Below are 21,314 nucleotides of genomic sequence, written 5' to 3' on the forward strand. Positions count from 1 at the left end.
GACATAAATTTAAGATTACTGATTAGGTACCACGAATTAAGATGGACTATTAGGTATGTACGTACATTCAATAACGTAAAACAACGATAGATGATGACGAAAATACAGTTTCACTGTCATTGGTTAGTCAACTTCAGTCTAATTTTGAGCAAATTTCCATACAAGAAAAAAACTTGTAATATACTCATGGCATATGAACACATATAATTCTTAATTATTGGTTAATTGTTGTACGTAATAAATAAAATGTTTTCTCAAGTCAGTAAAACTTAAATTTATATTCATTTTTTCCAATAGCGGACAATTTTTATGGTCTCGTAAGTGTACGCTATTTGAACCAGTGGCGAACCACCTATTTGAGATACGAAGTAAGTCAATAAAAGGTAATTCGGAGAGCACAAGGAAAAATTTTTTTTACCCTACCAGTGGTTCATGGTTATTTCTTTTTCATACTGATTATTATTATTAAATTAAATATTTTTTTTTGCAAATATTCACATATAGGATCCGTATATCATTTGATAACACATTCCACTCAATATCTCAAATTGAGATATTTTGTGACTTACGTCGTTTCTCAAATAAGTAGTTCATTTAGAGGTTTTGCTGTAATACAATTATTAGGGGATGAAATATAAATGAGTGGGGAACCTCCCTCCCCATCCATCAACGTCACTGACTCTAGCACTAAAACAGTGAATGGGTAATAAGTAATAACTAATAAGTAATAAGTGTGTTCGCTGCACTGGTGACAGGCGTACTCATAGTCAACTAGACAAGTATTGAAGTAAACTGTAGACTAGCTGGCAGCTGCAGCCATCATTATCAAGCATCAGCAGCTGTTGATTCGTAGCTTATATAAGTATACTACACGTCTGTACTACAAGTTACAAATCAATAACTGTACTATAAAAAAAAAAAATACAACCGGGTACTGTCTACTGTCTATACTGTTATATCTAATTGTATTGCTAATTGCTATTGCATAGTAAATATTCACTACTAAAATTAATTTGGGGGGTCTGGGACCTTTGGACCCCCCCCCCCCGTTACTGTGAGCACTGAGCTGTGATAGTAATATTTTTCAAATCGAGGCAAAGTTATTTTGGTTCATCTTGTAATACTAAGATAGTAAGATCAATGTTTCAATCGCGTCAACTAATTTAAAATACGCAATGATATACTCATGATTTTATCGATTGATGAAATTATAGAAATAGTTAACACCTTTGACATTAAACAATCATTTTTATTTTTATATAATACAATACAATTATTCATAAACTTTTTCAGGAGGGGGAGGAATAATGATCCACGTCCCGCGATTGCTATAGTCGTTACGGTGTGCTATCTATGCGCAAACGCACGACTCAAATTTAATAGATAAATAAATAATAATCTTATATTCTCAATTCTCATTAGTCACTTGTTGCACATTTGCGCACGTCACTTGGCAGTGGACACTGACAACTAAACAACTTACTAATAATGAACATAATATTTAATTGATATGGCACCGCAGGCTACAGTTCTGAATAGATTTCTGATCTTAATGCTGGTTACTAAAACCATGAAAAAAATAACATGGCTTAAACAATATTTTGTTTGTTTGTCGTATGTGTGTTTACAGACATAATATACCGCATAATATTCGTCTATACATTACATTCCAATATTGTTATAATTCTATGCATATTTTATTATGTACAGCACACAAAATATTTCAATTGACCAAGATTTGTTTAAACAAAAAATTAAAATTCAGTCGGAGATCAGAGTGTAATTACTACACGTCTACACCATATGTTTTATCGTAATTATTAGTATTTCATAACATTATATAATATTAATTATAATATTATAATAAATATTATTTTATCGTATTATCATGACGTATTGGTGATCAGTTGAGTTAACATACATGTATATGTGACGTGGCCAAAGTGGTTTTTCACACTTGTACGTTAGACAACCTGTCAAAACACTTTGAAAGGATCATCCAAGGAAAGTTGGTCAACGTGTAAGTACTTGATAAAAAAAATATTTTGGCGTTTCTTTTCATTAATTTTGCTACAATTTTATGTATTGTTCGCAAATAATTATTTCTGCATTTCGTTCAAGTTGAACGTAAATCATTTATATTATTTGGTCGAGCTACATAATTTATATGTTTTATGTTTGTTCTACTAAAAAGAATTACAGTTATAATAGCCGTCGGTCGTGCTCGTTGTGTAACCGAACTTGGTCTTTTAGGTATTCGCCATCACACATTTTCCAATTAAGAAAGAAGGCCGTTAATATTGCAGTTTACCCTAAGGTAAATAGATACAAAACAAATATAAAAATATAAGCGAATATCATTTACCTCTTGGCTATTATTATTAACGCGTTGAACGCTATGGCGTTATCAATCTTCCGGCAGAATGTTTTGCCAATGGGTCACCAACTATATTTTTAATATTATTATAATTATTATGTATTATTGGTATAAAAGAATAAAATAAAAATAGTAAATTTGTATTATTTTAAAAGATAAACAACTTCAGTCGTCTTTTCTTTTTTATAAACCTTTCCCTTGTAAGTTACCTTATTTTCTAACATTGAATATGAGTAATTAGGTTACTAAAATGGTGTGGTTTAGGAATGTTCTATATGAATAAATGCTTTTCTTAAATAAACTCGTTAATTTTTCAATATTATAGGTACCTTTTAATTAATGAATGGTAATAGTTTTTAAATGTACCTATACATACATGGCATTGTAAAATGTATTACATGTAAAAGAGTTTCCTTGTTTACTGATAAATTTGTTACATTAAAGTTGAAGAGTAAACAATATAATTTAGCATTTACCTCTCTAACTAGGTGTATCAGTTTTTGTTAAATTATTTCTTATTTGATAAAAGGCTTATTAAAAAATCACTGTTTAAAATTAGTAATTGATAGTCACCTATCAAATGAGTTTTTGTTTAAATATTAAATATACTTCAGTACTACAAAATATCCTATTCATAATTAGGTAGGTATACAAAATATATTTTTAGTAGTCCCAAACTGTCTACTAATATTGTAAAAGTTGACAATAATGTTTGTTTAAAATATGTTTTACGCTTTTGGGTAATTATGCTCAAAATTATAAGATCCGCATAACTTGAAAATGTATGATCAATATTACTGAATAAATATAAATTACGTTATAGTAATTTATTTGTATATGCTTTAACTTATGATCTCTATGTCCCGTGTAGTATACATTTTATGAATATGCAAATTATTTTGTAGTACTTAAATAATAACTACATAATTAAAAAAAACCCTTATTAAATTAATTATTATTGTTCAATCAAAATGCCAAATATAATTTTATACAACATTGACATTAGTTACTTATTAAAATAGTAAAATAGTTATGAGGCATCTGTATTACATATGTTGTAATTTTTGTTCTTAGTACATGTAAAACAATAAGGTAGTTTACTTACATTATAATTTTCAAACTATTGGGCATTATAACATAAATAAATATGATTTATAATACAGGTATATAAAAACTATTATTGATAAAATTAATACTCAAGGTCATTCAAATAGTTCTTCTGTTAGCTCTATTTTTTTATGGTGTCAAATTTGAATGACCTTGTATTTATAAATGGACAATACTTAATATCATTCAATAGGAGTTCAACTAGAATCTGATGTCACATTCTCATAGCAGAAATATGGTGAGTATACGTGCTTGACCATTTATACACAACTTACGTTTTGTAAAACGGATGATGGCATGTATACTTTCCAAATTTTAAATGAATTTACTGCATCGAATATAAAAACTAATTTTGTTTGTATGCAGCTTATTTCTATTAGACAATATCAAATATTTTAATTCTACAATGAATATTATTTTATGGTTATTAGTTTATTACTTGTAATATAATATTCATGCATAATTTTTTTAACATTTATTAATTTATTAAACTCACTTTTGCAATATATTTATTGAGATGTTATGCCATGTATATGTGTACTAACAACAGCTATCAGCTGAACATAATATTACGTATATATTTAGAAGTTGGATTAATATTCCCTAAAAACTAACAAAAATTGGTAATTAGACATTGCTTATTTAAAAGACTAATATTATTTTGTATAATTTGATGTTTTTGCTTAGCAGTTGTATGATATGATATAAAATCAATATCCTGTTATTTTTTTTTTTATATACATTTGTCTATGATTTTTAAAATTCAAATAATTTCTTAACTACTTCTTTTAAACATAGAAAAAAAACAATATACAAATTATGTTTGATATAATTTCTTTATTTTATGGAGACCATTCTATATAATTTATCAGATAGTTTTATACACAGAAAGATTTTAATAATGTTTATGATTTCATAAAATATTTAGATTTAACTAATCAGAATTTAAAATTTACTAAAGAATAGGTATTTAATTGATTTAAAAAAAAATATTAAATAATTACATAAATACTAGAATTAGCAATAATTATTGATCTACAAATTACTCAAAATATTTTTTTAAAAACCAATTAACATAAAATGATAACATGTCATTTTAGACTGCTCAATCAACAAAATAAATTCTTAAGTTTAAGTTTTAACTTCAAACATGAAAAGAAATATAATGTTCTTAAGACCCAGCACTCTTGTCTTCAATCCATCTGCACAACTCTAAAAAATTCAAATAAAATATTATTAATTATAATTGTAAATATTTTTAACAAAACAATTTAATTCTAAATGATACAACTACCGTGTTATATTAATTAGAAGTCACAATTTATACTTATATTTGTTTGGATTTTATGGCCCTATGATGATTAATAATTTATTTTAGATAATAAAGTAAAAATAATATACTGTTGCATGCATGCATAAGCTATATGTTTTTCATTTTAAACACTTCTCTATAGCTTTTCCCGAGGCTTTTCCAATATCCAACTGATGTTTCATGAGGTAACAAAATTCATATTTGAGATTAAATTTCATTGTTTTATATGATGTAAGTGGAAGGGATTATGATATTATGAGAATGTTAGGATTGAAAAGTTTTTATAGTTACCTTCTAGTGACAAAATTAAGTTGTAGTCAAGCAACAAAAATCAGTAAATACAAACTAATGTGCTATTATTTTGAGGGTGTGATTGTGGTTGGACATGTTGATATAAATAAATAAATTACTATTTAAACACACATACACATACTATAAATCTATTATTGAAAACAGTATGCAGATGTTGCAGGGTGGAATACAGGACAGGATGAAACTAAAAAATAATAATATTGTAAATATGCAGTGTATTAATTTTGCTTAGAATCTTAATTTATAATAAACTTAACGTACAGTATTTTTGTATTAGTTTTTCTAAGCCAGTGTTTATTTTATCAATAAATTTGTATTCCAATACTTAGATTAAAGTATTATATAATGACAATTTATATAAAATCAAAATATTATTCCAAAAAAATTAGCCAGGTATCCAATTTTAAATGAATCTACATATTTTAAAATAGAATTATTATGTTGAGTTTTAAATTTGATGCATTTACACCAGCTACTAAGTTTTATTTTTAAAAACGGGTTTAAGCCAATGCAAAATAAGTGATATATAGCAAAAAATTATGTTAAAAGCTGATTTGAAATCTAATACTAATACTAGACTTCTAACTATATAACACAGTATGATGAATATTCAAATAATTACTAATGTGGCCAGCTAAATGTGCGAACGATTATTTTAAAATATATAATTAAATAATTATTTATTTATGTTAAATAATGTCAGTACAACACTAAAAGTCATATCTGTTTAGAACCGATGTTTATGGTTTTCATTTTATAGAAAACAGTTCTGAAATCTTAGGATTAGGATTTTGCGAGAGTCGTCATCTAGGGGCTCAGTGAACACATCCAAATTATGTATTATTCATTGCATTATAATTATCATCATGATATCATTTTTTTTTAAATTAATATTCCAAGTTTGGGTGCTAAAATATTAAAATGTAGTAAACTTTAAAATGTTGTAACATACTACAAAATAAAACTGTTCTAAATCACTTCATTTTGTAATTGGTCGTATTTGTCTAATTTGAACATTTTGGGTTTAAAATGAGAAATTTGAAGTATAGAGATATAGCAAATACAACTTATATTATGCTGTCATCTTATTTAAGTTTAGTATGTTATTAAAAGATAACTTCTGTGATATTCTAGACAAAATAACATACTGATTTTGATGCAAAAATAAAACGGGAATCATAATTAATGGCCCAGTTCTTTTATTGGTTATTAAATGGTGTACTGAATACACAATTCTACAAAATTAAATTCAAGTAACTTTTTAATTGATCTACCCTTATTTATTATTTTATTATACTGCTAAAGTGCTAGAATTAATTATTATCTAAATATATTACCTTTAATTCAATATTTTTTATTTGAAATAAAAAGGCTACATCCAATTTCTGTCCCAATAATCTATTTAATACCAATTCCATCCCAAGAATTAAAATACTACAAAACAATTCTAATTGTTCATAGAATATAATTATTTACATAGTTCAAATATACTAAATAAATCCATATTATTTTATATTTAACATTTTCTATACATTTATATAAATTTGGTTGATATAAGGCATTTCATTTAAGTTTAAATAAATTAAATGAATTTCCAATCAAAAAATTATCTTGGTTGACATATGGGTTGTAAATATTGATTCAGGTAAAATTTAATTATTTATTAAATAGTCTAGGAAAGAATCTATTTTTTCATCAAATGGTTAAATTGATCTCTGAAGCAAAACATTCTTGGAGTATACAGACAATTTAAAAATGAATATTCCTACCTAAAGTGCAAGTGATTATAATAATTTTAAATAGGCACTGAAATATCTTAAAATTATATTATTAAATAAAATTGTATAAAACCATCTGTTATTAGAAACTTTTTGGCGTAAATCAACCCATGGTCGCCATAGATAAGTTTTTTTAGAGGCATATTTTATTGCTATCAATCAACTTAACCTATATGAAATATTAAAAATCATTCAAAACAAAATATGAAAACCATAAGGGAAATATGAAACCCCATGATCATTGCTTGTGAGTACGCTACTGTTGATAATAATATATAAACTAGATTATGTTGTAGTATTTTGATAATCTTAACATCAACTTTACTATATTAATATAAATAATGAAAATTCAGTTTTGTAAACAAATTCCTTAAAACCAAATAATGTTTTCTAAGCCTGAGGACCTATGATGATTAAATTTGGTGACATTGTATAATTCTCTCGACATATCCAAACATTAAATTGTGTTTCAAATTAAACAATTCTATATCTGTGCACACTCTAATAGACTTAAATCGTTAAAATATAACTTGAGTATTAAGGTTTGTAAAATAAATTTTATAATGAATCATAGCAGCACACTATTTGTTTCTGACCTACCCGCAACTCACAATATAAACAGAATGCATTCATGCAAAATTAATTTTACGTTTTTTTTAAAGTACCAAATTCCACCAAATAATGCTTAGGACTTAACATACAATTTTGTCTAAAAATTAATTCTAAAAATTAATTTATCCATTTAAATGTACAAAACACTTTTTTTAAATATAAGTCAAATAATAAAACAAAAGAAAAAATTAATATTTTAAATCTTCTAAAATACCTTTCTGTGGTTTTTGTAATTGGCGATTTTACTTTCAAGATAACCAAAAAATCATTAAAAATGTGTTTGTCTGTTGTGTGCATTAGGAAAAATTTTAAAACGTGTACCAATATTCTCAAGAGATGGAAAAGACCAATCAGGGAAAAATTATTATATTATATATCAAGTAGACAAAAATCCACGTATTTTATTATTTGACAATAAATTTCAATAATTTGTATTACTTTGATATGTGTAATTTAAAAAATGGTGTCATATTAATTTATTTTCATTAAAATTTAATACATAAATTGTTATAAAATTTTTAGTTTAGTTAAATTATTTAACTTCATTATTACCTATTTCATACAATTCAAATTCAAAAGTTATATATTTTATATACACAATTAAATACAATTCTACATTATACATATATTTCATAGTCATAGAAAATTTTTATTAAGTTACATTGTTATTATATTAATATTAGCTATCATAGGTGTCAATGGTTTTATCACCTCACTTTTAATTATTATTTGATCATTATTCGTTATACATTAACTGGATATGAGTCAATAAATTTCATTATTTTAAATTTGAATACAGTTTCTAGATATTATAATGTGTTATTTTTCTTAAATACCTGTCAATGAATCAATTCATTACCAATAAAGACACTTGACATGCAAATAAATATTATATTGTGACTTAAATAAATTATAACTCGCGATATTAATGCAACAATTTATTAATATTCAGCACATTACATTAGAACAGGGGTTCTGAAACTTGTATAGAGACTATACCCCTTTTTACCAATACAGTTTTTTAAGTGCTTCTTTTCAGTTAGTAAGCTAAAATATATAAAAAAAATCTTAAACTTTTATTTAGTATAGTATACGGTACCGTTTTATACCTGAAATTTGCGAATCATATACCTAGGATTTTGGAGTCTTTCTTCTAGTTAAATTTAAAGGCTCATACCCACTATAAGGCTATGTGTACCTCAGTTTGAGAACTACTGCATTAGAGTGATATATTTTACAAAACATTGACAATTTTTGAATTATTTTATTTGGAAGTATATATTATAAAGTATTATTTTGTAATTTTGATGAATTAACACTAAATTATTCAGCTGAATTGATTTGATTAAATAGGGACTTTTTAACAAATTGTAAGATATTATATTTTAACAGCTATTTTTTTAAAGTTATCTTCACTCATTGACTATATTATTAGGTTAGGTTAGGTTAATTATCTATTTTTTTTTTTTACATACCTTGATGTCATTGTAGAACACTAAAATGTCAAAAAAAACATACTTTTAAAGTTTTTTTTTTTTTTTTATGACGTAGGTACCTAACATTAAATAAAAACATTTTGGAACGAGTGTAGGCACTTAACAAAACTGATCGTTTTATAAGTGAATTTGCTTTTCATTAATGATTTTCTTATAGGCATGAGAATTATACTTCAATATTAATAATAATTGTTTGAAAAGCTATGTTTAATATATTATTAATTAAAATCTCATTAAACTAAAATGTAGTTCTTTTAGCTTGAAAATAAAATTATGTTCAAATGTACCAATACATTTGGAATAACACATTCAATACATTTTTAAAATTAATTAATAATAATTAACTAGGTACCTATTAAGATTCTAATTTGCTTTAAATGAATATTTTATTAAAATTATAATTCATTTTGTTTTGGGTGTCAAGCGTCTATAACAGTAATATATTATAACATGGGTATTTAATTTGAAGGAGTTAAAATACAAATAATATTATTAGGATTGACTGTCATTATTGGTTTACATTTTTTTGGCCCAAAAATGGGCTATATTAATTCCTTTGCATGTAGGTGCCTTTTTTGGAATGATAATTAATGCTATTATAATAGTTATCCATAAAAATGAATGCTATTTAAATATAATAAGTACCTACATGGATACATTATATGGGATAATTATATTAAATTGATTTAAATAGCATATCACAGGTACTGTTAAATATTAAAAACCTTTCCCATGACATTTTGAATACACATTCATTTATTTTTGGATGTATATATTTTATGCCAATTTATTAAATACATTTTTATTAAACACGAATACTAATATAAAGTTTATTAATATTAGCTACCTATCTAAATATCGTACATTTTATCAACTTTTAATTTACATTGTTTAACTATAGGTACTTAACTGATTTACAATTACAATTGTTCATTATATTTTAAGCTATATTGAGGGATACTTAATATGAAAAAAATGCATTAATGTATAGCAAGAACATAACCCTCTTTTGATTAAAAAAGAACAAACCAGTAAAATTACAGAATAAAAGAACTCATTTAACATATTTAGATATGATATGTGTATCCAAAACTAATTTTTTATTATCTGGGATAGTTTTATTTTGGTTTCTGTTCTTATGATATTTTTGAAAATTAAATAGATTTTTATCTAAGTTAGAGTAATGTATTTAAAAAAATATGGTAATAGCACTAATAACTTACACGAATAACATAAATATATAAATAACTATGTTTTTGAATTAAATGTTTAATTTTCTTTGTTATTTGGCATTTTTAAGATTGATTGAATATTTAATTAATTAACTTTTTAAATTTTGATTCAGTTCTTGTATATTAAAATTACCATAATTTATTCTCTGGTAGGTAAGAAGTATTTATGAATTGTATTTAAATAATTAGTTTAATAAAAATTAAATTATGGATGACGGGGTGAAGGGTATAGCTAATTTTATTTATGACAACAATTTTGATGTTGAAGTATAATTTCTAAGCTTTTGTATCAAATATAACATTAAATAGTATTTTAATTATACTAATCATTAAACAATGTAGGTAATTGATTTTAGTTTGAACTATTTTAACTCTATGTTAATAGTAGATATTAAAACCTGTATTAAAATTAATACAATTCAGTTAAAAAAGGTTTCAGAAATCAGAAATGTATATTCTAACAAGTAACAGTTAAAAGTAGGTTCGATATTTAAAAAAGTTATTTGTTAATTTATGTACTCACATAAAATCATTTTTAACATTAAAATTAGGTAATAAGTACTTAAATCATAAAAAAAATATATCATTAGTTTATTTATTTGGTCTAGTTAAAATTCTTGAATAACTCAGGCAAGATTATAATATTGGTAATAAGATCAATTGGTATAGAATAGTTAATATATTGACTAATTATATGCTAAGGTTTTAAATATTTATTTGTCTACTAGGTAAAATATATTATTATTATTATGGGTACCGCTACTGTGTTATGTGTAATGAACAACTGTTGTGAAAAAACTAAATTTTAAATATTATAATTCATATTGAATAATTGAACATTTGAACAGTTTACCTGTAAATCCGGTAATGTACTGATATTATTTTCCATTTGGTATATATTACGCACTCGTCGAATAGGTATTACATTTTTTTTTATTCCAAAACCGTGTACGCACGGACACCCTCACGGTACGCTTGATCATTTGTGACTGTTGTTATCGCCAATGTTATTTTATTATATGTACTGTCGTTTTCGTCGTGGTCTACAGTGTCGTCGTCGTCGTCGTCGTGGTTTACAGTGTTCACGTTTTTCTGATTGTTTTTATGGCCCCTTATACATTATTTTCTTGTGTTATGGTATTTTAATTTCAATTTAATTACTGAAGTCTTCGATTTATATCAATTACATTTGCAATTAATCCAGTTCGATATCACATTGTTTCTGTTGTTCGGATTTTCGTGAAGAATGTTGTAAAATTTATTGAAATACAATTGTAATTTTTGAGATAAAAATTATTGTATTTGTGTTTATCATCCATGGATCCGTTTTTGTAACTTGTTTTTCTAGGTTGGGTCTATGATGTTGCGTTTGTGATTTGTGACTTGTGTTAAGCAAGTAGGTTTCGCCAATAATTTTTATAATTTCAATTTTTAAGACTTCAAGTAGAATTTGTCTGAAAATAGAGACATGTTCTCACTGCAATAATGTTCTCATATAGTCATAGGTGATTGTCGTATTTACACGCCGCCAAGACCATGAGCTTTGGCGAAACTATTTTACGTAAATACGGCTGGACTCAAGGTAAACAAAATAATTTTTTTTTTTAAAACACACGCAGTTATAATAAAATTGTTTTATCCCCTGTTTTCTGTTACCATTTCTTGATCTTGATGTTTTTACAAAACATTTAGTACATTATACAATGTCTTATGTTAACGTTGTGCTTGTACACTTGCTTGCAATCTGTCTGTCGGTTCGAATCTCAGTGCTTTTGCTGGATTAGTATTGTAAATTGATATCAATACACTTGGTGAATGTTTATCATATTTCTGTGTTAAATAATTACTGTCTAAATAATTTGTGCTGGTAATCAATTATTTTCTTTGTCAACATATTAGTCAGTTATTTGAATCGGTTGTCTAAATGTGGTAATTTAGTATTGATAAGTATTATTAAACAGATACTCTAATGAAAAATAAGTATTCTACCATTTTTACTCTGTCAGAATAATACCACAGTGGAATTTTTTTTTTTAAACTAGTATGCTGTATCTTTAGACACCTATGGTTAACATGTTGTATTCTATCTTATTGGCCATTAACAGTATTGTGTTATGAGGTTAATTTATATTAGGTGAATATATTTTTAGTATTGAAAATTCGCTTGTTTTAAGGAAATACTGTTTGCTGTAGGTACATAGTATAATCTGATAAAACAACTATAAAAAGTATATGTAGTTTTTTGTATTGATTCTAAGCCAGTCATTCAAACAAAGCACTTTTGCTATTAAAATTTCAAAGTATTAATCCATAATATATTAATATTAGATTGAATAGTTGCCTATTTATGTTGAATAATTTTATAATTAGGTACATTAGGTGTCCCCTTCATTTGATTTAATTTTGTATTACATTTAAATCATGTTAGATGAGTAAGTCTTACAAGTATGATGAAAGTCATATGAATAGATGTGTTAATTATTGTAGAATGTTGTTGCCTGGTGTATTACTTTTAAAAGTGAATTAAACTAAAATTTATAAAATATTTTTTAATTCATATCACTGTTAAACATGGTTTAATACCTATATTATAAATGATATTTAATTATATAATAGAATCATCACATTTTGAAATTTTAAACAATTATCCAATAATATTAATATTTTTAGCCCTCTATTTTTTATTGTTATTGTTAATAAACAAAATGTACCTACTATAGATTTAGAATACATTATTGATACATAAATGTTAATTTTTAAAAATGTTTAGATTTTATCTAGAAATAAAACAAGGTCATTTGTTAATTAAACTTCTTTCAGACATCCTTATGTTTAAAAGCTAACCTTTAGGTTAAACTAACTTTTTGTTTATTCTTAACAAGAAATATTTATTACTATTGGTTTAGTCTCCTCTAAAATTACTCGTTAGTTTATAGTTGTAACTCTACTTTTAATTTATATTATATTTAATGTATTATGTTTCAAATTTGTTGTATAAATAATATCTTTCTTGATTTTTCATGCATTCAGTTGAGGAATAAATAAATAAAATTATAAACATGGTTATTGTTTATTTTGTAATCTTCGTGTACTAATAGCCAATAGGAAACACAATGGGTAGTAAATATTATGCATTATTTAATTGCATTTATCTTTCGTTATGTATCATTTGGACTAACATATAGAATAATTGTGTTTAGGGTGGTGAGCGCCATGCATGAGGATCGTTGGTACTTCTCAAAAGAGCAGCTGGAGAATACACCCAGCAAACGATTTGGCATCGATGCTGATAAAGAGCTGTCATACCGACAGATTGCTGCCAACCTCATTCAAGAGATGGGCCAAAGGTTGCACACCACCCAACTGTGTATAAACACTGCCATTGTGTATATGCACCGTTTCTACATGTACCACCCCTTTACGCTATTTCATCGCAATGCAATAGCTACTGCGTGTCTTTTTCTTGCTGCTAAGAATGAAGAACAACCTCGAAAATTAGAACATGTTCTCAAGGTTTCCATAATTTGCCTAAATAAACAACATGGTCATAATTTTCATCACATTGATAATAAATCTGAAGTTTATTTAGAACAAGTACAAGACTTGTTAAAAAATGAAGAGACATTGTTAAAAACCTTAGGTTTTGAAACAGCCATTGATCACCCTCATACTCACATAGTAAGATGTTGTCATTTGGTGAGAGCCAGCAAAGATCTTGCCCAGACAGCATATTTCATGGCATCTAATAGCTTACATTTAACCACCATGTGTGTCCAATACAAACCAACCATTGTAGCTTGCTTTTGTATACATTTAGCTTGCAAATGGTCAAAATGGGAGTTAAAAGATAGTATGGAAGGAAAACCATGGTTTTGGTATGTAGATCAAAGTGTAACAACCGAACTATTAGAACAATTAACCACAGAATTTTTAACAATATTTGATAAATGTCCATCTCGTCTGAAAAAACGATTAATGGCCACCAATACGATGGACAAAAATGGAGCACTAGCAAATTATTGTTCTTCTCAACAAATGCAATCACCAACCCCTACTTTGCCTTCTAATTACAAACACCAGGGTCATTCCCGAATGATAAATACCAGGCCTACGCCGTCCAAATTTCCTAATCCTGTAGTCTTCCAACCTCCAACCAGAACTAATGGTGTCCCGGTCGATCACAAATTTGTAGTACCTGCTACTAGACCTATTCCTTCTAAAGAACAACCTACACCAATTGTTCCAAATAAATCACTAGCACCAGTGAAACCTAAAGTTGAAATACCAACAACTTTAAATAATAATATTAAAAATGAAATTCTCCCACAAAGACCTAAATCAATACCTAAACCTCCAGAAAATGTTACTAAACAGGATGTTGTTATTAAGCAAGAAATGGTAGTCAAACCTGAACCTATTCGAAATCAATTCTCTGTTGGCCGAGATAACCATTCTGAAGTAATAACAAGTGTGCTCAAAGAAATGACCAAGCATAATGATTTAAATATTTTATCTGTGATCAAATCCCCTCGAGAATCTCCACCCAAAGTTAAAAAGCCATCAATATTTAGTCCAGTACCTGAAGATGAACCACAAGATGTTAAACCTTTTATTATTAAATCTGAACCAGCAGAAAATAATATTGTTATTAAATCTGAACCAATAGATGAATGTTACACTAAATCTGAACCACTAATAGAAAGTTATGTTAAATCTGAAACATTACTAGAATCTTATATAAAATCTGAGCCAATGAGCCCAGAAATGCTGGATGTACCTAAATTTGATCCAGAGCTAATGTTGAATCCTGTTGGTCCAACTGGCACTATTGAAATGGATGGAGAAACTTGTAATTCAAATACACATAAAAAGAAAAAGAAAAAACACAAAGAAGAAAAACGTGAGAAAAAGAAACATAAAAAAGATAAAAAACACAAGGACGGAGAACATAAACATCACAAGCATAAAGATAAACACAAAGAACCGGAACCTATTAGAATTACAATACCAAAAGAAAAAATTAAGCAAATACCACCTGTAGTTATAACTACACCACATTCTCCACCTAGAGGCATTAAGTTAAAAATTGCCAAAGAACGAATTGGAGGTAATGGTCCAGGTTCTGGAAGTAGTTTACGTATTAAAATCAGTAAAGACGACAGAGGATTAAAAAGGGATCATAGTCCAAATGAAACAACTCCAAAGAGAAATCGTAAAGAACGAAGAGATTCTGATTCTGGTTTAGGTTTTAGTCAGAGTTAGTATTTATTGTTTGTAAACTGGAATCGAAACTATATATCATACATTATTATTTTTTGTTTTCATAACAAAACAGAATGTTTGAATAAGTATTTTTCATTTGTTTTTTTTATTTTATAAATTGGAAAAATGGAACAAAAAAAAAACATTTTGCAAATACTTTTTCTCTCTTAGATAAATGTTTCGATTTCTGGTGTGTGTCGTTGTGCAATATAATAAAAATATAATGCTCTTCCCGACACTTGATTTTTGTTTTCGTTTTGTTGTTAACAATTTAAGTGCCTTTATTTTGTTTGGTCTTTTATTATTTTTATATACATGATAAGTCAAACATTATTCACTTAACGAGTAGACCTCCTAGTACATACTCGTACACACAAATATTATAAATAGCTAACATCATCATCTCACGCGTCGAGCTATAAACTATAATATTGATTATGTGATAATTGACGGACATGCGTCAAACTTATTTGTACCACTACCATTGTAAATATTGTAATGTCGACTGAGTTAACAATCATAGAAGAAAAAATTATGGTTTTTAGGAATTTACATATTAAACATTGTATTTTGCAGAGCTCATAATATATACTTTTCTTTTTTCCGAACTCCCTATGACCTAAATTTTCAACATTCTAGTAAATAAATTTTTTTAAATTGTATATTTTGTATTTGTACTTGGTTATGTAATTATTTTTCTGCGTACATAAGTAAAAAAAATTGTTGTTAAAAAAGTATTTTTTTTTTTTAGTTAACATTCTTATCCTCCTCAATTTCTTACTTCATTTAGCATTCATAAATGTGGATAAATGTGTTCCTACAATAGTGCACTAAAAACAACTAAAAGTTAATTAATAACATTATGTGTGACCCAATGAAATAAAATCATGAAGGCTAAATACACCATAAGCTTAAAAAATAATATAGTTTCCAAACATTTATTCCATATTAATGCAATATGGACATTAAAAATCTAACCATTTCACCCACTTTGAAATAATATTTAAAAAAAATATTATATAGATAATATGATCTTACACTTTACATAATACCAATCGTTTAACCGATTATAATATTGTTGTTCATATTATATATCACCACTACATGTAAACTATAGAAATTACTAGAAGATCTACAAATCATTGGTGTATATGTTGAACCGATTGACAGACAAGCAAATTGACACATTTAAGTACCAATTTATAATTACCTAAGCAAACAGTTTGTTTGTTTAGTTGAAATAATAATTTTTTTCTGATTGATATCAAATGGTTAGGCAAGGGTCTAGGCAAAAAAGAAGATGGAATTGCCGCTCCCGTCCGTGCAAGTCTAAAATTTGACCAAACTGGTGTTGGTTATGATACAGCTAATGCTGAGTCGTATGGTGATAAATGGTGGACTCGAACATACAACGATGCAGCCAATGGGATAGATGTCAAAAATAAAGTAATTATTTCAAATGTAGAAAATAAAGTTACCTATAAAAAATATTAAATAATATATTTAGTATTACTAATGTTAAATACTAAATATTTGATTCGACAAAATGTTCTTTTTTTTCAGGATGGAAATGTTACTTTTAAATCAAAAAAGAAAAAAAAGAAGAAAATAGCTAAGGTAATTAGCATTTATTAATTATTAACATGCTATACGATTTTCGTGCCAATTTTCATCCCGTCTTTTGCATAAAGCCCCCTTCAGACCAAGACAAATTTTTCCTTGGTTTGAACATGAATATTTAAAATGTTTAAATTAATATATTATTTTTGTTTAGAAAATTAAAATCGAAGAGGTTAAATCCATTTTAGAGTTATCAGATGAACAGTTATTCCAAGCTTGTGGTGGGATTACATGTCATAAGTAAGTTAAAGGCAAATATATTACATAAATTATATATGATGTAAATAAGTTCTATGTGCAAATCTTGTGTCTTATATAAACTTAATACTTATAAGTTAAAGTGCACATTCTTGTTTCAGAGCTGCTAGGCATGGATTAAATATGGATGGAAAGTTGGCTAGATTACGTAAACAAGATGAACAATTATTGGCCACTAATAAAATAAAAGAAGAAATCAGTAGCATGGAAAATAAAAACTAAAATATAATTGTACTATTTTATAAAAATTATTTGACTATAATTTTTTATAAATGAAAAATAATTACACAAATATACACATAAATATCAAACATATATTTTTACTAATTGTATACAAAATTGAAATAATCGTATAAAAAAAATATAATAAACCAAGAACGTAATATTATTACAACAACATAATATTATACAAATCGTTATATTACTAAATTACACTACAAAATGGTTTTAATTTTACTATGTTTTGTTTAATTTTTATAATAAATTATTTCACAATTTGAGCTTCAGGAGAACGTTCAACGTTTGCCCTTACAATTAAATATGGCAATTTGTTCCCTATTTTAACAATATTAGACAAACTGAAATATCTTATATGAGCAAATCAATAAGAATATAAATTACACACATGTAAGTATACATATTAATAACTACATTTTTACATGAAAAAAAAAACCTATGACTAATTTGATTGGAATTATTGTGGCTGCGTCCATATATTATATTATAATAAATAAAAGACAAAATGTAATTCTCAATAAGTTAATTTATGATTACAACACTAAACCCAGTATAGTGTGTTCTAATATTTGAGTTTTCTGAATTGTGTATCACGTTTGAATCACTAGATGAATATAATTTAAAAAATTATACTTATTTACATATTGTTTGAGTACTTTTTTATCATCATTAAACACAGTTCAAACGCAATAACTATGTTTGCCATACAACGTTATACTTCGTAGTTTTCAACTACAATACCAATTTTTATTCGTAGTGGCATACAATTATATGTTTTTAGTATTTAATTTAAACACTGAACGCACCTGATTAATGGAACTTAAATCAAAAATATCATAAACTCTTAACTAACTAAACAGTCGTCATTAATTATTTCAGTACAGAATATTCAATAATTTCAAAAAGTTGTTTTATAGCGATATTTTTTGTTCTGTAAGAATTCGTTAGGGTACGCTTCATACTTATATAGTATGCAAATATCGTACATTTGTGCTAAATTCGTATTACAGGTAAGTTGTTAGTACAACAACTGTACAAGTCGTTACGATTATTAACGACGTGTGAATATTATATGGTAATATTGGTAAGTTTATAAAGTTTTATACATAATAAATATAGTTAATTACAAAAGTACAAAACACTTGATTACGGGAAGAAAACTATGCAGAGAATTAAAAATAGGTATCAATATAATAATATAGGTACATCTCGGTACACTGGTACCTATATGCCTATGTATAAAACAAAACTATGAATAATTAGTTTCATATTGCACGTTCCAATGCCCCTCCCAATTGTAGCTACAACGTTAACAATTTTCGACGAGTTTTAAATTTCAATTATACTTGACTACCTTCTATAATTTATATAGTATGTCGTAGCGTACAATATGTATGATAGGTACGTATTTCAATCGTTGGTGTACCTACGGAATTTTTAACATCTATCAGTTTTAAGAACAGCATGAATATCAAAAAATAAGATTCCGTTGTCACACAGAACTCTGAATTGCAGGTTACAATAGTCACCCATTTCGGCGATTTCACGTATGGGTGTGATGGGAATACACGTGTCCTCTCACATAGGTGGTTTTAAAATACTAACGATTTGAAACAGATGACGGGATAACAGCTGGCGTTACACTGCACCTACTTTATTTATACAATATGTATACCACGGTTTGAGGTAGAATCTATCCTAAACCGTGAGTACTGATGTTTATCAATCGCACCCGAAAACGATTGTTCATAAAAAATTACGTTTAGTTTAATGCCCGACAATCGTATGGCCCGATACGATGATACAACACTAGGTTGTTAGGCACACATTTAAAATATAGGCATATAATACACTCGAACGTTCGAATCATTTCAATTTATAAGAAAAATCTATCGCCTCTCTTTGTCTTACACTACAGGTAAATTGCCTCGGTGATCGATATTCGGCCTTATCTGACGAGTGACGACCGATCATAGCTTATTATTAATATTACTACTACCGTTTATCAAGCGTAGATTAATATAGGTCACGTGGATTGGATATATGGACCTACGTTGGCTATAGGTTAATTTATTAACGCTCAGATGTTTGGTAACAAAGTGTTCAATCTCAACGCATATTATATTATACTGTACGATTCTTATTATATCAAGTAACATTCACTATTTCAAAATCATTACCTGTTATCTATTTATTATTTTTTAATAGGTAATTTAAATCGTTAAAAAACAACATTTTTTACCGCGTCTATTTTGAATCACAACATACATTTTCATCCAAAGTCTAATATTTCTATGCTATAAAAAATCGAATTCCTGCTGGTAGGTTTAATAGTTGTAAATATTTAGAGTTATAACTCATCACTCGTCCAAAATTCAATATTTATGCATCGAACTACCACTAGGGTACTCCAAAGTGTAAAAATATTGTGTTTCGGAAAACGAAATAAAAATGTATGTTGTACGAAAATTTAAAAGCGATAGCGAAAAAAAGGTGGGTCGTAGGTAGAATTTTTTTTCCAAAAATGTTATTTTGTAACGTCTTAAAAATATTATCAAAAACGTTGACATCTATAAAGTTTTTGAAATAATGATTGTTCTCCGATAAAAGAATCGCCTTGTAAATTATAATATTATGATGTAACACCGATTTAGGTGGTACCTTACATATTAGAAACCGGGGAAATGGCCGGTGGGGTGAATTCGCGTTGACAAAATTAATCGTTTCATACACTAATAAAGGGTAATTATAGGTTCACGTGTATGTATAAAAAAAACAATATTCGTTGCATTTAGTTATAGGGTGGGGAGGAAGTGTATACATGTACATACCTATAGCCTCTATCTATACATAAATATTATATAATATATACAAAAACGATGTTATCACAGTGACCGCAGTTTAGGGGATAGGGTTTAAAATATTGTTTCATGGGTGGGGGTTTGGGGACCGCGGGGACTAGACGCGATAACAACATCGTATTTTTATCTGTTATCAGTTGTACATAGTAATAATAATAATATATAATGCTATAAAATACGCGTTCGTGTGCGCGGACGACGGGTGGTCGGGGGGCTCGATCACAGTTCGGTGGTGACCTCCACGTCCTTCCGGTTGAACGTCGTCAGCCCGTTGCCGTTGTGGATGGCGGGACGTCCGAACTCCTTCTTCTCCCGGAACGTCACGTTGTCGTTGGTGGGACTGATGACGGCCGCCGCGGCCACGGACTCGGCGTCGTCCGCCGGGTCGAACGCCATGTTGGTCCGGCCGAACGTGCTAGTGCCGTTTGACATGCCGCGGCCCATGCTCGACGTCCTGGCCGTGGTCGCCGCTTCCGAGCTCACGGGGCTGTGTCCGTCTGCGGATTACACGATTGAGATATGTTATGAAATGCATCGGAAACAAGGCGTACAATTAATTTCAATGTTTTTTACATCTACTGTTTTATAATAGAAGTATAAATATGTGTAATATTTTAGGTATAGATAGGTCTTTTCGGCGGAGTGTTTATATATTTTTATTTGACATCTATCATGACAACGGCAATGACATGATAATATCATTGTTAGTGTTCTATCGCATTTAAAAAATCGTTTTATTATCTCATCTCAGTCGACCATAATTTGTTTAATTTTTTTTTATAATTATTTTTAAACATTTTATAATCCAGATTTTTTTTCTCATCGCCGTTATAGTCACAACAAAATATAG

At 27.4% G+C, this 21,314-nt stretch overlaps 3 protein-coding genes across 4 annotated transcripts in view; 2 read left to right on the forward strand and 1 right to left on the reverse strand.

The window, feature by feature from the left end:
- The first annotated feature begins 2,023 nt into the window (after positions 1-2,023).
- Positions 2,024-16,180, forward strand: LOC111029942 (cyclin-T1). Its single transcript, XM_022309198.1, has 2 exons — positions 2,024-2,317; positions 13,427-16,180. Exon 2 carries the CDS (start codon positions 13,440-13,442, stop codon positions 15,486-15,488), a length of 2,049 nt encoding a protein of 682 aa, XP_022164890.1. The 5' UTR covers positions 2,024-2,317; positions 13,427-13,439; the 3' UTR covers positions 15,489-16,180.
- Positions 11,583-19,727, forward strand: LOC111029943 (G patch domain-containing protein 4). The gene is made up of 5 exons (XM_022309199.1): positions 11,583-11,808; positions 16,765-16,934; positions 17,052-17,105; positions 17,263-17,348; positions 17,468-19,727. Exons 1-5 carry the CDS (start codon positions 11,763-11,765, stop codon positions 17,586-17,588), a joined length of 477 nt encoding a protein of 158 aa, XP_022164891.1. The 5' UTR covers positions 11,583-11,762; the 3' UTR covers positions 17,589-19,727.
- Positions 19,466-21,314, reverse strand: part of LOC111029941 (cadherin-99C) — a 57,183-nt gene continuing 55,334 nt past the window's right edge. For both annotated transcript variants that reach the window (XM_022309197.1, XM_022309196.1), the window contains exon 24: positions 19,466-20,961. In XM_022309197.1, the coding sequence (XP_022164889.1) occupies positions 20,684-20,961 (278 nt within the window). In that variant the 3' untranslated portion in view covers positions 19,466-20,683. The remainder of the gene's footprint in view (positions 20,962-21,314) is intronic.

Source organism: Myzus persicae, unplaced genomic scaffold, assembly GCF_001856785.1.
Source record: "Myzus persicae strain clone G006 unplaced genomic scaffold, MPER_G0061.0, whole genome shotgun sequence".
In the NCBI taxonomy this organism is placed as follows: domain Eukaryota; kingdom Metazoa; phylum Arthropoda; class Insecta; order Hemiptera; family Aphididae; genus Myzus; species Myzus persicae.

Coding starts and splice junctions, on each gene's coding strand:
- LOC111029943 (XM_022309199.1), top strand. CDS start 11,763: ATGAGCTTTGGCGAAACTATTTTACGTAAATACGGCTGGACTCAAG. Junction 11,809..16,764: donor TAAATACGGCTGGACTCAAG/GTAAACAAAATA, acceptor TCAAATGGTTAG/GCAAGGGTCTAGGCAAAAAA. Junction 16,935..17,051: donor GGATAGATGTCAAAAATAAA/GTAATTATTTCA, acceptor CTTTTTTTTCAG/GATGGAAATGTTACTTTTAA.
- LOC111029942 (XM_022309198.1), top strand. CDS start 13,440: ATGCATGAGGATCGTTGGTACTTCTCAAAAGAGCAGCTGGAGAATACA.